Source organism: Triticum urartu, chromosome 4A (assembly GCF_056163025.1).
Source record: "Triticum urartu cultivar PI428250 chromosome 4A, HENAU_Tu73, whole genome shotgun sequence".
Lineage (NCBI taxonomy): Eukaryota > Viridiplantae > Streptophyta > Magnoliopsida > Poales > Poaceae > Triticum > Triticum urartu.
This window is the reverse complement of record NC_141876.1, coordinates 575,674,901-575,696,943: the sequence shown is the minus strand read 5'-3', so window position 1 is coordinate 575,696,943 and position 22,043 is coordinate 575,674,901. Positions and strand designations below refer to the sequence as shown.

The 22,043-nt window shown below is 40.4% G+C and overlaps 1 protein-coding gene across 8 annotated transcripts in view; it reads right to left on the bottom strand.

Annotated features, from left to right (window-relative positions):
• LOC125552924 (uncharacterized) overlaps window positions 1–22,043 on the bottom strand; it is a 45,676-nt gene that overhangs the window by 2,424 nt on the left and 21,209 nt on the right. For 7 of the 8 annotated variants that reach the window (XR_015601683.1, XR_015601682.1, XR_015601680.1 and 4 more), the window contains 3 exons: window positions 15,056–21,273; window positions 7,674–13,808; window positions 7,134–7,265 (listed from right to left, as the gene is read on the bottom strand). Coding sequence is in view for 1 of the 8 variants with exons in the window: in XM_087519037.1 (XP_087375163.1) it covers window positions 2,812–3,182; window positions 3,357–3,497; window positions 6,043–6,098; window positions 6,532–6,603; window positions 6,852–6,918 (707 nt within the window). In the remaining 7 variants the exon portion in view is untranslated. Of the gene's footprint in view, window positions 1–2,811; window positions 3,183–3,356; window positions 3,498–6,042; window positions 6,099–6,531; window positions 6,604–6,851; window positions 6,929–7,133; window positions 7,266–7,673; window positions 13,809–15,055; window positions 21,274–22,043 lie in introns of those variants that run through there. The other variant, XM_087519037.1, reaches the window with a different exon arrangement.

The window sequence follows — 22,043 nt, the reverse complement described above, 5'->3', positions numbered from 1 at the left end:
ATATGTATGGACATATCATGGCAAGGCATAGTTAAGGATAATGCCATCATCCAGATCACGTTTTACACTTAAATGCTTATGTAATTCGGTTTTACAAGACATCTTTTTTGGATCAATAAACATGTACACGGTTACTATGAGCTAACTAAAGCCCATGTATTTTCGGTCATATGATGTGTTGATTCCAGAATGATTAGTTTTGCTAAGCATACCTAATGTCGCCATTGGAGTGTCCAAAACTGAAATGCATAGTGCTAATGGAAATAGTACAGTACATGTTAAACTCAAATTCGGGAGAGAATGGGTGTGTCTTCCTTGAGAGGCAAAACCTAGACATGCCCATGCAAATGTGATGATGTCACCTGTTCTCGGTTTACTGTAAGCTACTAGCAACAGTATCAGGCTATGTTTCTTTAAAAAAAACATCAATTGGTGAGTTTTGCCATGTTTCTTTAATGGATCTTCTAAGAAGGCAAGTGTGGCAGCTTTATTATGGTAATTATTGATCCTACTACTAATCAGTGGGGTTACATTTTCAAAAGAAGATAAAAAAATAGGAGCTACAAATCACTAACAAAAACACATAAGTGTCAACCGAACCAAAACTTGCAAAATCATCTTGCTCTTCCCGGTTCCTGTATCCATGAACAAGGTCAGTAGTTGTTAAAACAAGAAGAACCAAAGTACAAACAGGATTAGGACCTCTCAATAGTTAAACTAATCCTTGAATAAAATTGTTTTAGAAAATTACTTGACAGATTTACAAGGGCAACTTACTTTTTATCATTGTTAGGTTCAAATTATTTTTTTGCAGCTTCTCTATTAGTCTCATACAAGCTAAGTTTCACAAAAGTTTCTCTTTCTCCAGCCCTATATTATGTGCCGCCTCTGCAGCTTGGATATCAAATTCTGAACAAAAGGTTTGACATCTCTGCAGCTTTACAACAACGGACAGTATATACTTAAAGTTTGAACTGATTAGTATCTACAAACGAAAGGCGCTAAGCATCATACCTACCCATTGCCTTAGTTGCTATGACCGTTCTTGACTATATATATGCTAATTAGATTTGGACGGTGTAAAAAAACAAACCATGAGGTAATCACACTGATATCATGCATATTTCTCTGTAAATTTTGGACCATTAAGTGCCTGCACCTTTTCATACAGAGACATGGGGTTTAATTTTCTTCTGTTATCAAATGGGTAGTGAAAAACTAGCGAACAACAACAACTAATTCTATGAGTAAATCATCCTCCATCGTAGAAGCTACTAATTACTAGTAAGCAACTCTGCATCATGTTTGACTAATCACCCTTTTTAGAACAACACACTTAATTTCTTTCTCTTGTGTGGCAAACAGAGAGCCTACAATGGAATAGGTGCTTCCTCCTGGGGTATAATTTTACATGGTTGAGCCAGTCGTCACTTGGTCAATCAACCAGGGTGAAGAATAAGTCTTCAACCTGGGTCCTTAATAGAGTTTGTATATATAAAATGGATTATGTTAACCTCTGAGTCCTTCATTTTCCATGCACGTGGGATTTCCCATGATTTATGCAGGGGCTAAACTATTGCTTTTGGGTCACTATCATACTGTTGAGCACTAGAATCAGTTTGACCCCGTGTAATGTAAATATACACAATAATCCTATGCCCCTGCCTTCAGTCCTCAGTTTCACAGGAAGAAATTCATCTTATGAGGCCATCTAAGATTTTTAATGATAGTGACCCAACTAAGATTTTTAATGAGGCCATCTTCGATAGTGATGCTATCAAGCATAATCAAATATTCACAGTAACAGCAGGCAATCAACAAGTTGCACCATCAAAATGCATTTTTGGAACTAGAATAAGGCGCAGAGAAATATGAACTAGGGAGTGGAAATTCTGCTCTTCAACTACAAAGGGTTAACAGTTAGTACTTAATACTAGCATCTAAGGCCTAATATAAAGGCCTGTGTGACTGACAAGTAAGAACAACCAATCAAAAAAAATATTTTTTTTACTACAGAACCTAAATACTGTACAAGGAACATCTTTATCTCTCATGTGAAGGAGACCCTATGCACAGAAGGTTAGACAAATTAAGTTTATATCACCGGAAGTAAAAGGAATGCACCTTTAGTTAAATGGGGGATATCTGAAAAGCCTGCCTTACAGGAAGATTCAAAAGAATTATCAGGAAACCTTGATTTAAATCTTTTCAACTTACTGATTGCTGGACTATCAAGGAGAACAAAGGAGAAGAGGGTCAACCAAAAATGGAAATAACTCCTCTTGGTTTGTGGCTTGGTTCAACCAAAAAATAAGCAAATATTAATAGCCGTTCTCATTGCAATGGAAATAACTCTATCTGTAAACAGGTACTAGGAGCCAAGCATTGACAGCATGCACACAGACCAACATTTGAATTACTCATGTCATCAGATGGATAATCACAATAATTTTACTTATGCAGTTGGTTGAAGAGAGAATAGCAGGTTACTTCCATACACAAACTAATGGAGCCTAGCTATAACCATATGATCACTCAGCAAAATAACACATTCCCATCTAGTTTATTCTATAGAAATTAACAGGAAATAACCTGAATGAATAATGGGTGAGCGTCAGTACGACACTCTGCAGTTCAAATAAATCTAACTCGAATTCTGTGAATATCTGGCTAATGGCAACTAAACAAAAGAAATTACGTGATGCATTGTATCTGGAATTCTAGTGTGAGAAGAGATTTGGGAGCATTACTGAAGAATACACACGCAATGAAAAAGGGCTATGAAATTAGATCCTTGCCAGAATCTCATACCAGCCTGGCCTGACGGTAGAGGATGGAACTGCGGCAAGGAGGGCTAGTAAAGGACTTGTGGGGCTGGATGCAGGTCTTCCACCGGTAGGAAAATGCCCAACTCCTCTGCAGTAGATTTCACACGCTGCTGCCCACCGCCAAATAACCTCAGGGCAGAAGCGGTGGCGGTGGAGACGCTGTAACGTTTCATCGTGAAGCTGAGGCGTAGATTCCTCCATGGCTGAAAGCCAATGCCGACGAGGGCGCCCAACGCGAAATCGCCCGCTCGCCGCCGAAACTGCTCGGCCCTCGCCCCCGATCTTGATACTGCTGGTAATGGATCCCACGTTTTCCAGAAACTGTGGGGAGGGGGTAGGATTAGTTCGCAATACCTGCACCAAAAAAAATCGTGCGCCAGCCGCAGAGGTGGTGGGAATTTTGTTTTTGGGTATAAGAGCATTATAAACATGAAGTCTGGTACACAAGCTATATATAGGTGACACCGAAGGTTTACGATGGTGTCCTCATAGGGAGTGAGCAGTTAGACAGAGGCGGAGGCACTTTGCCTTGCGTCTGAAGGTGAAGGCATACATCGTTCCTTCATCTATGTTTGCCATGTGAAGAACTCCGTCCAGTTTGTTGTTAAGCCTTGTCAGCAGCTCCTTCCAGAGAAATGTTTTCTCTTGTAAAGTAGACCATAAAGAAACCTGCACCATACAAACAGAGAAATATTTTCTCTTGTAAAGTAGACCATCAAAAGTTGAGGAAGGTGCTTCAGAACTGGAAAAAAATAGTAACTTCACACGAGAAATAACCTCTCCAATATGTATGCAAATACAATCGGCTTAAAATGAAATGAAACAAAAACAGAAATCAAGAGAAACTGAGAAATGCATACTAGACCATGCTAAGCACCTTCAGTTTGACCATAAGTCAGGGTTCTAAACCAAATACACACAGAAAAAAATTAGGCAATATTTCAAGTGAATGAAGAAGGAATTAATAAGATGGAGAGCTGCATTATCATCATTAACAGAAGGAAAAGGCTTAGGCAATGAAGAATGTTTGTTTTATAGTAGGCATGAATATAGACATACACAGGATAATTTTCGACAACATGTACAATTTAATTTAAAGAAATCCCTGTTGTTTGATAGTAGGAAGACAACACTTGCACCGACAAAAATACAAAAATCGAAATGTAAGATCCGAGTAACTATATAGGCGACACAACAGAATGCAAGACATGATAACATAGAGCACTGTGTCCAGGAGCAGTTCTTAGGAATAGCAGTCAATTACATCAAATAGTAATTGGATCCAACACCATCAACCCATGGTACTTTTCTACAGATAAAGCACACAAAAAGATGATATAAATGCTTCTTTTGATCTTCTGTACCAAATATGATCAGTCCGATCTTTGTGACTCATCAGTCCGATAAAATATGCAAGCCATATGATTACAACCAAAAAGATGGACACAAACTTGTGAGTTTCCTTATGCACAGATCAGAATATATGTGTACTGAAAGTTGAAAGAGATTCAAGTTTCCAGATAAAAAACATCGATAAAATAACTCAGGATGTTGCAATCAGTTGACATTATACTGCAACCTAGAGCTGCTGCTCACCATGAGACCTGTACTGAACCATGAAACAAAAAGAATGTGCGACCTGACATTATACTACAGTTTCTTGTGACCGGCAAATTAGGAATGCCGAGCATAAAAATATGGTGGATATAATGATAAATTGAATGACTGGAGCTAGCAAGAAGGGTCGTGGAATATGTCAAACAGAAGAAATTACTAACATGTAAGTAGTTGTCATTTGTAAGACCACCCCCCTCAGTGTTCTGGCATGCATGTGCGTCCTGAACATTGTTATGACGCTAAACATATTTCTTGTTAAAAAGATGAGTGGTTCCCTTTCATACAACTCTTGTATATTTATTTGAGCGGATGTCAATAATTTTTTTTTTTAAAGTAAGACCAACCCAAGGGCTAACCCTCGTTGGCATTTTTTTATAGGAGAAACTCCGCGAGCACCACGCGTCAAAGCCGGGGCTCGAACTCGGGTGGGCTGGCAGCTACCCCAGCTGCCCAGCCAACGGGTCGACGCCCCGTCCTCGATGTTAATAATTTAGATAGTCGCTATGTGGGAATAAGGCAGCTCAAATCATTAGTAAAATGTAGTAGCGCAACTGATAAAAAATGCATTAAAACATCTCTGTAAAAGAATCAGAATCTGTTGTTCAAAGATATGGAATCTACTTAAAAGATAATCTTGGCTCTTGTAGATTGATTGAGGAGAGTAGTCATTAGAGCTCTACCCTGTTTTTCCATAACTATGAAGCAACACAGATAGCCAACTGACATAGTTAACTACTTAGTTCTGTATCATAGAGCAAAATCTAGGCATAATAGTCAGGCTACAAAACAACTATGAGGTGCACCAACTTCTTTTTGGAAAATACAAATACCCACTAAAGAAGAATGAAGTTGCACTCGGCCAGCAGGGCATTTAACGCAAATGCATTGGCTAATGCCAATGATGTCTGTTTGTTACCTAGGATAGCCATGAAATTGTTAATCGTATGAAAGTACAGGAATGCAAAGAAAACATGATCATTCTACAATTGTGGAAGCAAGTTATTACTCCCTCCATTCCAAAATAGATGACTCAACTTTGTACTAACTTTAGTACAAAGTTAGTTCAAAGTTGGGTCATCTATTTTGGAACGGAGGGAGTATGTTTCAAGAAATCCTACAGAAAAGAAGCAATGTAAAAAGGGGAAACAGCTAGGCACGCACTAAGAAACTGACGAACAATATCTGTCCAACTAAACATCTACACCTGATGAATCAATATCCTTGCGGAGGGCCCTATACAATTGGAACAGAAAAAACAATTTTCAAAAACAGTGCCCCTCTGTTATCACCATACTCTAGCAGATTAATTTAACACAATCTCGCTACTTGTGCTTTCTGATGCCTTGTGGCATTGCTAATGAAAATACCTTGCGAACCCATTTAAATGAATTTTGTACACTTCTGTTGATTTGTCAAAAGGAACATACTGTAATAAGACAAGCACCTCTACAGAAGTTGGCATTAGAATAAGCTTAATGACCTTTCGGAATAACTTCTGTGGTACTAAAAGAGCTACCCCGCAATTACAGTCAACAGTTAATGGCTTCATTCTTAGTGGAGCAAGGAAAATAGGGAGCACAGATGAAAATGCTCATACAGGAAGATCGTCATCGATGGGGAGTGGGAAAGTGTTCTGCACCTGGAGAGCAAAGCCTGCAAAAATGTATAGAAAGAACATGAACTATTGACCTGTTGCCATGTCGTCGGCAGAGTGCCATCGCCATGACCGAGTAAAAAAAATATAGCCTATCCCAGCTTGACTGGATATATAGATTCCCAAGGAAAAATTACAAACCTATACTATACTAATATAGTGAATATCAAGATTCTTAGGAGAAATGTGTAACCTAAAATACTAAAAAGGAATCATAGCCCATTCCAAAACGACTGCATATACATACAAAGATTTTCAGGAGTAGATATGATTCTAGCATATGTTCAAACCAGGAATACAAATAGTGAAAATGTTTAACCTGAAATTTGCTCTAAAACATGATATATGTTTATTTTACAAATAGTAAAACATAAACATAAGCATTCCTTTTAGCATTAAAAAGAGGATCGAAACAGTTAAAGAAAGAACCACCTTTTTTTGTCAAACCATTCCTTTTCTGGGAACCTTTGTTAGGCAAGCCTTGTGGCACTGGCATCTGTAACCCTGAAACCACACATAACTCCCCATCAGAAAATTGAAGTTTCAAGCTTCCTATAAAGGGGCATTTGCATTCCTAACATACCCAGCAAAATAATCAATCGTGCAATCAAGATATGTAGGTAAACAAATGAAAGAAATCTCTTCACTGCAAATCTCATCTAACTTTGTCGTATTCTTTTCTCTCCCTCGTGTAGTCATGTTTATAGCATCAAAATGAGAGAACAAAGGTTAACAAGACGGAGAAAAATCACCTTGATCTTCTTCAGTTCTTCTTGATGTACTCACTGAAGTGAGATTGGTACTTCTTAGGTTCCTCATCAGCTATTGACTGAAATAGGGTAGGGCAGAAGTTAAAACGAGATCCAGTAAGCTGCTTCAGAAATAAGAACAAAGTACACTGCTTTTGGATACTTTATATGGGTGAATCAGGCCCAGATATATCTTCCAGAAAGAATTCATGTATACAACAATGATAGCCCTAGGGAATGAAGAAATGGCATTATAATACCACGAGGGCAATGGATCCAACTCACCTTCATGTAGTCAGCAACATGACCTTCATAGATGTATTTGAGGTGAACCTCAGCGCCCAGCTGCTTATCCTTCTTGAAGCCAGCAAATCTCTTGTCACTGTGCGGAAGATCAAGACCACCATCCAAAGCTCCCTGTAGTAGCCAACAGACTGAGCGGGTCTCAAGCGGATAAACTGTATGCTTCCTAATTCAATAGCTTAGAACCCCCCCAAATATAGAATAAAAGAAGCACACCTACGACAAGCAATAAATGCAGTCCAAGATTAGGCATACTTCAGTTCCATCGTAAGTAAGCTATATATTTTTCTTGGCTTTCCATGTTTACCAACTATATCCTTTAAAATGTCTATTGTTTAGATTTCTAAGCTATCCAGCAAAATTATAAATCGTGCATTCAAGATCTGTAGGTAAACAAAATAAAGGAGACTTTCACCACAAATCTCATCTAGCCATCACAAATCATAGCATCAGAATAAGATAACAAAGTTTAACAAAGTGACAAAACAAAAGAAAAATTAAAGCATTACAGCAGCAGCTCACCATGGCAATCCTGGAAAGCAAAGAGTTGTCAGTGTAGAAGAGGTGTGTGAAACCCTCTCTGCCTGATCTTCCTACTCTTCCTCACGAGTGCAGATGAAAAGAAAAGCAGTGAACTTGAGGTCCAGATCTCAGATTCATACATCCAATTCTTTTGCCAAAAAAGGCAAAGTAAAAATCTGAGAACTAAAACCAACTGATACAGCTACAGGAGCCCAAATAGTTCTGCATACAAAAATCTTTATTTCCCTATAAGAAAACTTCTTCATACCAAGTTGTAATTGTTTGACACTTTCAGTGGGAAAAATATTTAGCAATAAAATTGATCATTGAAGCTAAAGCACCATTCACCTATGCAACAAGAACATAAATTAGTATCAGAGTTCTAACATCAAATGTAGGTGCAGTCCATAGATAGGCTAACTACCTGGAATACCTAGCAATTTAAAATATGCTTGAATGAAGCTGCAGAATGAGACAAAAAGGGAAGACCAGAGTGAGAGAGAGAGAGGGGGGGGGGGGGGGGGGGAGCTGGAGGCAAACCTGAACCGCCTCGGCATCCTTGCTCCTGCTCCTGCTGTGCTGCGAAGGAGAGGGTTGCGGGGCGCAGGAGATGCGTGGAGTATCTCATAATCCACCATAAAATTTGATTCAAGATCACAGTCGGATAACTAAATCCAAATTATTCCAAATTTATTAAAGATTCATTTATCCACCAATATAACAATCACCATGCGCATCTATTAGACCTAAAATCTCATAATCCACCAAACATCTTTGACTATCTTCTCAAAACACAATCATCTAAATAAACACAACTAAAATCTCATAAATCACGAAGAAATTTTGTACAATATCACAATCACCTAACTAAATGCAAATTGTCCAAGATTAATTAATACACCGAACATCTTTGACTATCTCCTCAAGATTACAATCAACTAACTAATCCATCAAAATTCTCATAATCCACCATAAAATTTGGTTCAAGATCACAATCGCCTAACTAAATCCAAACTTTTCCAAGTTTATTAAAAAAATATTTATCCACCAATATAATAACCAACATGCTCACCTACTAGACCTAAATTCGCATAATCCACTGAACATCTTTTACTAGCTCGTCAAGAACCCAATCACCTGACTAAATCCAAATTGCTCCAAACTAAATTAAATATATGCTTATCCACCAATATAGTAATCACCATGCTCATCCACAAGACCTAAAATCTCATAATCCACCAAACATATTTGATTATCATCTCAAGACACAATCACCTAATTAAATCCAACTAAAATCCCATAAATCATAAGAGAAATTTGGTTCAATATCACAATCACCTAAATATATTCAAATTGTTCAAGATTAATTTATCCACCGAACATCTCTGACTATCTTCTCAAGATCACAATCAACTAAATCCATTGCAAATCTCCACCATGAAATTTGTACTACATCACAATCGCCTAACTAAATCCAAAAAAATCTCAAAATCCACTGTAAATTTGGTTTAAACATAACAATCACCTAACTGAGTCAAAATTGTTCCAAACTAAAATAAAGATTTGTTTATCTACCAATATAATAATCACCATTCCCATCTACTAAACCTAAAATCTCATAGACTAGCAAACATCTATGACAATATTCTCAAGACACAATCACCTAACTAAATCCACCTACAATCTCATAATCCAGCGTGAAATTCGGTTCAGTATCGCAACCACTTCACTAAATCCAAGTTGTTCAAGATTAATTAATCCACAAAACATCTTTGACTATCTCTTGAAGATCACAATCAACTAATTAATCCATCAAAAATCTCATAATCCACCATGAAATTTGGTTCAAGGTCACAATCCTCTAACTAAATCCAAATTGTTTTAAATTTATTAAAGATTAAATTTATCCATCGATATAATAATCAACATGCTCACCTACTAGACCTAAATTCACAATAATTCACCGAGCATCTTTTACTAGCTCATCAAAATCACATTCACCTAACTATATAATAATCACCATGCTCATCTACTAGACCTAAAATCTCATGAACCACGAAACATCTTTGATTATCATCTCAAGACACAATCACCTAACTAAATCCATATTCTTCAAGATTAATTAATACACTGAACATCTTTGACTGTCTCCTCAAGATCACAATCGACTAAATCCATTGAAAAATCTCATAATGCACCATAAAATTTGTTCAAGATCACAATCGCCTAAGTAAATCCAAATTGCTCCATGTTTACTAAAGTCACTACTTCCTTTTACTAGCTCATCAAAATCACATTCACCTAACTATATAATAATCACCATGCTCATCTACTAGACCTAAAATCTCATGAACCACGAAACATCTTTGATTATCATCTCAAGACACAATCACCTAACTAAATCCATATTCTTCAAGATTAATTAATATACCGAACATCTTTGACTATCTCCTCAAGATCACAATCGACTAAATCCATTGAAAAATCTCATAATGCACCATAAAATTTGTTCAAGATCACAATCGCCTAAGTAAATCCAAATTGCTCCATGTTTACTTAAGTCACTACTTCCTTGAGATTGAGGTTTCTTCTACCTCTAATGGCTTCTTTATTTCCTAAGAGGAGTATATCCAGGATCTTCTTGCTCGTGCTGCTCTTACTGATGAGCACACTGTTGAGACTACTATGGAGCTCAACATCCACCTTTGTGTCCACCTCCGCTCCCTGTAAGTCCGGATGGGCGTCCGTTGCCTGGTGGCGGGTTGCTATGTGTGCTGTCTTGATCCCACATCCCGTGTTCCCTTGCTAGGCAGCATAATGGCGAGCAAGAGCTCAGACAATCGACGCATACCTGAATTTTACCCACGGGACGCGCCCGAGAACACGGCGCTACCTATCGTCAAGGCCAAGGGCACACATTAGGAGAACGTCGGATGCTTAATCAAGTGCGTGACACAAATCCGGAAACAAGACAAGGACACCAAGCCGGATCAGCGGGGAACGGAAAGTGCACTGGTAGGTAGGATGCTGGATCAAAGTCCATCTACTGCCATCACCCCCAGTCTCTCCGCCTCTCTTGCCGTGTTTACCAGTTATTTTCAGTAGTGGCATCATCGCCTTGAGTCACTCGTGTGGCCCTTACTTCTACCCACCAATATAATAATCAACATGCTCTCCTGCTAGACCTAAATTCACATAATCCACCGAACATCTTTTACTAGCTCATCAAAATCACAATCATCTAACTAAATCCAACCAAAACCTTATAATCCACCATAAAATTAGGTTAAAAGATCATCATCACCGAACTAAATCCAAATTGTTTCAAACTAATTAAATATTTGTTTATCCACCAATATAATATCACCATGCTCATTTATTAGACCTATAATCTCATAACCCATCAAACAACTTTGATTATCTTCGGAAGACACAATCACCTAACTAAATCCAACTAAAATCTCATAGATCACAGAGAAATTTAGTTCAATATCACAATCACCTAACTAAATCCAAATTGTTCAAGTTAATTAATACATCGAATATCTTTGACTATCTTCTCAAGATCACAATCAATTAACTAATCCATCAAAAATCTCATAATCCACCATAAAATTGGTTCAAGATCACAATTGCCTAACTAAATCCAAATTTTTCCGAGTTTATAAAAAATGTATTTATCCACCAATATAATAATCAAGATGCTCACCTATTAGACCTAAATTCACATAATCTACCGAACATCTTTTACTAGCACGTCAAGATCCCAATCACCTAACTAAATCTAATCAAAACCTCATAATCCACCCTAAAATTTGGTTAAAAATCACAATCACCATACTAAATCCAAATTGTTCCAAACTATATTAAATATCTGTTTATCCACCAATATAATAATTATCATGCTCGTCTACTAGACCTAAAATATCATAATCACCGAACGTCCATGACTATCTTTTGAAGACACAACCACCTAACTAAATCCAACTAAAATCTCATAAATCACCGAGAAATTTGGTTCAATATCACAATCACCTAACTAAATCCAAATTATTCAAGATTAATTAATCCACCAAACATCTTTTACTATCTCCTCAAAATCGCAATTAATCCACCATAAAATTTGGTTCAAGATCACAATCGCCTAACTAAATTCAAATATCTTCAAGCTTATTAAAGATCCATTTATCCACCAATGTAATAGCCACCATGCTCGCTTACTAGACATATTAATCCATCGAACATCTTTAACTACCTTGTCAAGATCACAAGCAGCTAACTAAATCCAACCAAAACCTCATAATCCATTGTAAAATTAGGTTAAAAGATCACAATCCCTACCTAAATCCAAATTGATCCAAAATAAAACAAATATTTGTTTATCTACTAATATAATAATCACCTTGCTCATTTACCATACCTAAAATCTCACAATCCACCGAACATTTTGACTATCTTTTCAAGACTCAATCACCTAACTAAATCCACCTAAATCCAAATTTATTCAAGATTCATTTATCCACCAATATAACAATCACCATGCGCATCTATTAGACCTAAAATCTCATAATCCACCAAACATCTTTGACTATCTTCTCAAAACACAATCATCTAAATAAACACAACTAAGATCTCATAAATCACGAAGAAATTTTGTTCAATATCACAATCACCTAACTAAATGCAAATTGTCCAAGATTAATTAATACACCGAACATCTTTGACTATCTCCTCAAGATTACAATCAACTAACTAATCCATCAAAATTCTCATAATCCACCATAAAACTTGGTTCAAGATCACAATCGCCTAACTAAATCCAAACTTTTCCAAGTTTATTAAAAAAATATTTATCCACCAATATAATAACCAACATGCTCACCTACTAGACCTAAATTCGCATAATCCACCGAACATCTTTTACTAGCTCGTCAAGATCCCAATCACCTGACTAAATCCAAATTGCTCCAAGCTAAATTAAATATATGCTTATCCACCAATATAGTAATCACCATGCTCATCCACTAGACCTAAAATCTCATAATCCACCAAACATATTTGATTATCATCTCAAGATACAATCACCTAATTAAATCCAACTAAAATCCCATAAATCATAAGAGAAATTTGGTTCAATATCACAATCACCTAAATATATTCAAATTGTTCAAGACTAATTTATCCACCGAACATCTCTGACTATCTTGTCAAGATCACAATCAACTAAATCCATTGCAAATCTCCACCATGAAATTTGTAGTACATCACAATCGCCTAACTAAATCCAAATTGCTCCATGTTTACTAAAGACCCATTTATCCACCAATATAATAATCAACATGCTCACCTACTAGACCTAAATTCACATAATCCACCGAAAATCTTTTACTAGCTCGTCAAAATCACAATCACCTAACTAAATCCAACCAAAACCTTATAATCCATCGTAAAATTAAGTTAAAGGATCACAATCACCTAACTAAATCCAAATTGCAAACTAAATTAAATATCAGTTTATCTATTTATCCACCAATATAATAATCACCATGCTCATCTATTAGACCTAAAATCTCATAATCCACCAAACATCTTTGACTATCTTCTCAAGACACAATCACCTAGCTAAATCCAACTAAAATCTCATAAATCAAAGAGAAATTTGGTTCAATATCACAATCACCTAACTAAATCTAAATTGTTCCAAACTATATTAAATATTTGTTTATCCACCAATATAATAATCGCCATGCTCATTGTAACACCCTCGATGCGACTATAGCTCCCACGTGTCGAGGCACGACTTAGAGACATAATCGCATTGAAGGCATATGTCGCAAGTGAGGTAATCTTCACACAACCCATGTAATACATAAGGGAAAGAGGTACATAGTTGGCTTACAATCGCCACTTCACACAATTACATGAATAAACATTACATCAATCAAATACACTCATGGTCCGACTACGGAACCAAAATAAAAGAAGAACCCCAAATGCGACAAAGGTCCCCGATCGACCCCAACTGGGCTCCACTACTGATCGACTGAAACGAAACAACACAAAAGGACAAGATCTTCATCGAGCTCCTCCCGAGCCTGGTTGCGTCATCTGCACGGACTCATCGGCACCTGCAAGCTGGTTTTGGAAGTATCTGTGAGCCACAGGGACTCAGCAATCTCGCACCCTTGCGATCAAGACTATTTAAGCTTATGGGTAAGGTCAAGGTATGAGGTGGAGCTGCAGCAAGCGACTAGCATATATGGTGGCTAACATACGCAAATGAGAGCGAGAAGAGAAGGCAAAGCACGGTCGATAAAAGTATGATCAAGAAGTGATCCTAGACTACCTACGTCAAGCATAACTCCAACAACCGTGTTCACTTCCAGAACTCCGCCGGAAAGAGACCATCACGGTTACACACGCTGTTGATTCATTTTAATTAAGGTCGACTTCAGGTTTTCTACAACCGGACGTTAACAAATTCCCATCTGCCCATAACCGTGGGCACGGCTTTCGAAAGTTCAAATCCCTGCAGGGTGTCCCAACTTAGCCCATCACAAGCTCTCACGGTCAACGAAGGAATAGACCTCCACCCGAGACGTTCCGATCAGACTCGGTATCCCGGTACAACAAGACATTTCGACAGGGTAAAACTAAACCAGCAACACCGCCCGATGCGCCGACATCCTGATGGGAGCTGCACATATCTCGTTCTCAGGGCAACACCGGATAGGTCAAGCTACGAGTAAAAACCAGCCCTCAAGTTTCCCCGAGGTGGCCCCGCAGGCTGCCCATTTCGGACCAACACTTAGACAAGCACTGGCCCGGGGGGGTTAAAATAAAGATGACCCTCGAGAGAGCGACTCCCAAGGGAAAAGTAGGTGGTGGTGAGGCAAATGGTAAAACCAAGGTTGGGCATTGCTGGAGGAGCTTTACATAAGGCGAACTGTCAAGGGGTTCCCATAATAGCCCAACCGCGTGAGGAACGCAAAATCCGGGAACATAACACCGATATGACGGAAACTAGGGCGGCAAGAGTGGAACAAAACACCAGGCATAAGGCCGAGCCTTCCACCCTTTACCAAGTATATAGATGCATTTAAGTAAATAAGATATATAGTGATATCCCAACAAGTAAATAAATGTCCCGACAAGGAACGGTCTCCAATCTTCACCTGCAACTAGCAACGCTATAAGAGGGGCTGAGCAAAGCGGTAACATAGCCAATCAATGGTTTGCTAGGACAAGGTGGGTTAGAGGTTCAACATGGCAATTGGGAGGCTGGCAAGCAAAAGGTAGGCATCGTAGCATTGGCATAGCAAAAGAGCGAGCAAAATAGCATAGCAAAGATAGTAGTGATTTCGAGGGTATGATCATCTTGCCTGAAATCCCGCAAGGAAGAAGAACGAGTCCATGAAGAAGACAAACGGAACGTAGACGAACGGGTCCTCACAAACTCGACGTTAACGGAACCAACCCGAAGAAGCAACACCGGAAAAGAGCAAACAACAAAGTAAACAACCACCACATAATCATGGCAGGATGCACAATCAAGTATGATGCATGTCCGGTTTAAGTATGCATGGCATGGCAAAGTGCACAAGCAGTCCTACAAATTAAGTGGAGCTCAACATGCATCGGGATGCATATTGACAAAACACCACATCAATTATTTAGTTCTCTCTCGTTTATGTACCCCAACAATATTAAATGTTGATTAACATGGCAAGAGGGTGAAGCAAATGTAAACTATCTAGTCAAGGTTAAATGAGGCCGGAAGCAACGAACAACAATTCCGGAAACTCCTCATATGCATATATTAGGTTTGGTACTGTTCTGCCCTAAACATTATTTTAGAGTTGTTAAACATGCAAGATGAGTGCACCATGTTAAACTAGGCATTTTTCTACCCCAATTACATATAAAGATTATTAAAATCGGAGTTACGGTTATTTAGTTATGAATAAAATCATTTTAACATGGCATAGGAGCAAATTAATGCAAACAGCATTTTAAATATTTTAAACATAGATGAAAGTTGGATATTATTAATCTACACAAAATTCTGAGCAAGTTTCATATATAAAACATTTTAATCCGATGCACGGTTAGTGAGTTTTTTAAATGCATGAATATGAGGGTCTAAACTGCAAAACTGCTGTCTCAGGATAATAGACAAATCGTCCAGACGCTGAAAAAAACATGCATCGGGCCGAATCTGAGGAAGCCCAACAGCGAGGAAGAAAATAGAGGAGGGGGCGCTGGGGTCGGCTCACCCTTGGGCCTGGCCCAGCAGAGGAGGAAGGAGGCCGAGGCGAGGCCGGCTGGGCTGGCGCGGTGCGGATCTGGACCGAAGGCGGGGACGGCACGCTGGGCCTGGGAGGCCACGGCGGGGAGGAAGCCGGCTGGGCCTCGCATCTGGGCCGGTGCGGATGAGGTGGCCCACGTGGGGAGGGATCTCGTCTTCGAGCGGGGATCTGGTCCCCGATCCATGGCGGCGACGGCGACGGCAGGCAGAGGGCTCCGGCGAGCTTCGAGGCGAGGCGGGGCGGACCCTGTTAGATCCGGCGAGGCCGGATCCGATCCGGGCGAAGACGGCGGCGCTCGCGGCGACGAGGCCAGGCGACGAGGAGGAGAAGGGCGGCGGAGAGGGGCCGGCGAGGCTGACGAACTCCGGCGAGCGGCATCGTCGGGCGGCCAGCGTCGAGACAGCGTGCGGCGGCGCAAGGGAGGACCGGGCGGCGCGGATCCGGCCTCCCCGTGGGCTCGGGCGGCGGCGTTGGATGGGCCGCGGGGGCCGGTTGCGGGCTCTCCGGGCCCGGCGGCGAAGTGGGGCAGCGCGGTGCCATGTGGCGCGCGATGAGTGGAGGGGAAGCGGCGGCGGGGAGACGTGGCGGCTTCTGATTGGCTGGAGTGAGGTGGCGCGCGGGGGCGGACATGTCCGGTGCAGCGCGGACGCGTCTGGTGGCGCGGGGAGGAGTGGATCTAGGGTTTAGACTGCGAAATGATCCGAAATTTCGGGGAGGGGTGCCCTTTTATAGGTAGAGGGAGCTAGGAAGCTCCAAATGAGGTGCGGTTTTCGGCCACGCGATCGTGATCGAGCGACCGAGATGATGGAGCAGAGTTATGTGGGTTTTGGGCCAAAATGGAAGGGTGTTGGGCTGCAACACACACGAGGCCTTCTCGGTCCCTCGGTTAACCGTTGGAGTATCAAACGAAGTCCAAATGGTACGAAACTTGACAGGCGGTCTACCGGTAGTAAACCAAGGCCGCTTGGCAAGTCTCGGTCCAATCCGGAAATGTTTAATGCCCACACACAAAAGAAAGGTAGAAATGACCACCGGAGGAGAACGAAGCGCCGGATTGCGAAACGGACAACGGGGAAAAAGCTCGGATGCATGAGACGAACACGTATGCAAATGAAATGCGCATGATGACATGATATGCAATGCATGACACGCAAGCAAAGACAACGCAACAACAGCGAATAACTGAACGACAACTGGCACATCGGTCTCGGGGCGTTACAACACTCCACCACTACGAGAGGATCTCGTCACGAGATCTAGAATGGCACCGGAGAGAAAACGGAAGAGAAAGAGAAGAGGTAAACTAAGTTGCTTCTCTGACAAACGAGTGAGACCAGAGAACCTTGCAAAGGTTGAACAAATTCGAGAAAAGAATACAACGAAGGTGAACGAAGTTGAAAACACTCCGTTAGAAAAGAGAAACAAGGAATAATAAATTCAGGCAGCACTCCGGTTGAAAAGAGAGGAATTGAATAAGAACTTGATAAGGTGAGAAGATATTTGCTGAAATCACTACACACTGCCTCTGGACCTATTGAAAGAATGGAATAAGGGGTAAGAAAGATCTCAGACAGCACTCCGGTTGAGAAGGGAGTCAAAATTTGATAAGGTGAAAGAACTTGAGCAGAATGGCACCACACTCCGGTTAAACAAAATAGAGAAGGAAAAAGACTGATATAATTTTGGACAGCACTTTGACTGTAAATGGAAGTAATTGAACATGAACTTGACGAACCGAGACGAGGAGTGAAAAGAGCAACATCACTAAAACCTCCGGGAGAAAGAATAGAAGTTGGATCTTGGAAAAGGAAAGAATTGAGAGGAAAAAGACATCTTGTACCACAATAGAATTTGAAAAGCATCTTAAAGAGAGGGGTCGCACGGAGTTGTTGGAAACCAACAACGAAAAGAACAAGGTTGTAGTGGGCTTATGGAGAACATCTCAAAACTATGAGGTGAAATTGTGCCACTAAAGTTAACGATATATTGGATAGATATGAACACGGAGACGAGAAACTTAATTCACCGGGAGGATAAATGAAGAAATTGGGTCATTTATAAACAACATAGATAGCAACAAGCCATAGGGAAGGCTTTAGGTGAAATATAACCCAAGATAATTCCAATGACGAGATTGAAGGATTTAAAATATCTCATTCTTGACAACATGTGAATCAAGAAAAACATGACTTCAAATTATCAAGAAAGACATAATATCACCTCCAAAGATACGATAGACAGAAATGCACTCCGGATTACAATATGAAGAAAGCCTGAGCTTCTTAAAAGAATCTCGATGAAAACTTCGAGAAAGAATTAAATCCTTGATGAGCCAACATGTAGAACTCCATGAAAAACTCCGGTAATAAAAGAATGATCCAAAATAATTAACTGGTGGAAAGAATAAGATTGAAGCCTCGCAATGATTTAGATAGAGATCTCCGTGATAATATAATTGAAAGAGGTTGGAACTCCGGAAAAGAAAAGATAAGGCATCTCGAACTGAGAATATGATATGATGAACCAGTCCGGAAAGCAGGAATTGAACAAACTCGATGAAACAAGAATAAGAATTACATTATGCTTATCCTTCAATTAAATAGATGACAATCAAACGGATTTGGCATATTACTTATACCCGTTGAAAGGATTAAGAGAGATATAACGTAAACTTAAGAAGGTCTTCGACGAACCACCGGTAGAATTGAAATACGAACGAAGAGAAGATAAGGAAACACCGGGAAGAATTAGCAAATGAACGAAGAAGCTTGAGAGAATTTATATACAAGAGAACGAAGAGATCACGAACTGTTTAGAGATTACTTGAACGAAACACCGGTAAGATAGGAGAAAGAGAGCTGAAAGCTGAGAATGAATAAATCTTAGATGATGGGCTCCGGATGAACAAACTGAAAAGGCTCCTGAATTACTCCGGATGGTTGAAAAGAATATCTCACAATCGCAAATAATTATGAGAGGATGGCAACAAGATAGAATCGCGAATCTTGAAGAGAATGGAGCAAGATTGAGAGAGAAAAAATCTTCTTCGGTCTACAAATCCCCGAGAATGATGACGGGAAACACCACCAAGAATTATTGAGGCACACCGGAATGAAGAATGGAAAAGTTGAGCCAACGATGAAAAGAAAATTGAGAGATCTTGGAGAAATACATTTGACTGATGATAACTCATTCTTACGTCAAACTTGGAAAAGAATTTGAGGACACCTCCGGAAAGATTGGAAGAGTCAGGTAAGATCCTGGGAAAAGACCTGTGGGTTAGGTCCCACTCAAAATAAACACCGTTGGAATGATTACTTGAAAGAAAAAAAAAAGAAATAGCACCAGTTGAATTAAAAGACTTGAATAAGATAACATTCTCGAAAGATCTTGAATGAATGCAGAGTGGAAAACATGAATCTTCGAGATATCTTGAGCACTCCGGAACAATAGAATAGCGAGAGGTGAACGATTAAGAATTGCACCGGCATGAGAAAGCCTTGAAATACGGAAAAGAATATGATCAACCCCGAAAGCTTGAATTGACAACACCGGAGAAGAAAAAGAATGAAGAATGATGAACTTGAGACTCCATTAGAATCTTCATGAGAATCACCAAATAAGAATATTGACGAAAAAGAATGGGGAGACTTCACATGAATAAAAGGATACTTGAATAAGAAATCTGAATCCTGGGAGAAAACAAGGGAGGGAGGGTGGGAGAAAACAAAGACAATCTAGAATAGATGAAACGAACACCGTTGAGAAGAAGTGATAATTGATCTTGCGATTGTTGAAATGATTGTATCCACTTGAAGAGAAAACACGCCGGTTGAAAAGAATTTTAGATGACAATCTCGATGACCAAGAAGGATTAGTATTCACATAGGAGTATGAGAACACCATTTGGGGAAGGTATGGAATCAACGTTTGACTTCGAAGCAACTCGAATACCACAACTCAAAACAAAACCAAGGATTGGCTTGCGGAATAAGCCGGAACAAACATATGATAGAGATTTCGTCCGAAATTTTTGTGGTGGGGCCTACACGGGCTCGATCGTACAGCACCATCATGTACAAGGCAGTGCACATGACATACGAAGCGTCCCCGAGTCGGCATAGCCAAGGACTCTTTAAGACACAACGAGACCACTGTAAAACCGACCGTGAATAGGCGGACCACTAGACGTCGAACCCCAATTTCATATCATACATCCGTCGGAAAGGATATCCTAAGAGCTACTTGAATTCCCACCTATGAAACTCCCGAACCTTTTCAGTTATGCAATCAGGTGTTGGGGATACAGGGGAAGCATAATATCTCACCCAAACTAGCAAATCCTACATCCAGCTGTATCCATCCTTCAACACATAACTGAAAAAAACTTCGGAAACCATCTAGCTCAACCTTCGAAAAGTATCCGTTATACAAGTTATGGCGATACTCCCGAACTCCCGCCCCAGTACTGGGTGGCGTCGAGGTTATCTCACCAACGAACTGCATAAAAGAGATTTTCGATGTCGGCGTACTAAACTCAAGTATTCCAGAATTGCAACGATAAAATTATGACGACAACACCTCAGAGCTCAACTCCCCGGGACACTTCCACAAAACCCCTGACAGGAGGCACCAAGACAATGTTCTCATCATAAAACCATCGGAACGATTCCAAGATACCCGCGTGATCCTAAATTTTTTTAGTGAAATTTGAGAAGAAAAGAGTCAAAACTCTACGTCAGGATGCCTTACCAGAGCGATGAGGAGACTGGGGAGTAAAAAGAATTCCTAAACTCTCCGATATATAATTCCTAATGACTCAAAACATTTTTTTTCTAGACACAACTCGGCCGCTAAAAACGATCAAGCAATGGGGGCTCCTAAGGTCGGGGAAGGCTCTGATACCAACTTGTAACACCCTCGATGCGACTATAGCTCCCACGTGTCGAGGCACGACTTAGAGACATAATCGCATTGAAGGCATATGTCGCAAGTGAGGTAATCTTCACACAACCCATGTAATACATAAGGGAAAGAGGTACATAGTTGGCTTACAATCGCCACTTCACACAATTACATGAATAAACATTACATCAATCAAATACACTCATGGTCCGACTACGGAACCAAAATAAAAGAAGAACCCCAAATGCGACAAAGGTCCCCGATCGACCCCAACTGGGCTCCACTACTGATCGACTGAAACGAAACAACACAAAAGGACAAGATCTTCATCGAGCTCCTCCCGAGCCTGGTTGCGTCATCTGCACGGACTCATCGGCACCTGCAAGCTGGTTTTGGAAGTATCTGTGAGCCACAGGGACTCAGCAATCTCGCACCCTTGCGATCAAGACTATTTAAGCTTATGGGTAAGGTCAAGGTATGAGGTGGAGCTGCAGCAAGCGACTAGCATATATGGTGGCTAACATACGCAAATGAGAGCGAGAAGAGAAGGCAAAGCACGGTCGATAAAAGTATGATCAAGAAGTGATCCTAGACTACCTACGTCAAGCATAACTCCAACAACCGTGTTCACTTCCAGAACTCCGCCGGAAAGAGACCATCACGGTTACACACGCTGTTGATTCATTTTAATTAAGGTCGACTTCAGGTTTTCTACAACCGGACGTTAACAAATTCCCATCTGCCCATAACCGTGGGCACGGCTTTCGAAAGTTCAAATCCCTGCAGGGTGTCCCAACTTAGCCCATCACAAGCTCTCACGGTCAACGAAGGAATAGACCTCCACCCGAGACGTTCCGATCAGACTCGGTATCCCGGTACAACAAGACATTTCGACAGGGTAAAACTAAACCAGCAACACCGCCCGATGCGCCGACATCCTGATGGGAGCTGCACATATCTCGTTCTCAGGGCAACACCGGATAGGTCAAGCTACGAGTAAAAACCAGCCCTCAAGTTTCCCCGAGGTGGCCCCGCAGGCTGCCCATTTCGGACCAACACTTAGACAAGCACTGGCCCGGGGGGGTTAAAATAAAGATGACCCTCGAGAGAGCGACTCCCAAGGGAAAAGTAGGTGGTGGTGAGGCAAATGGTAAAA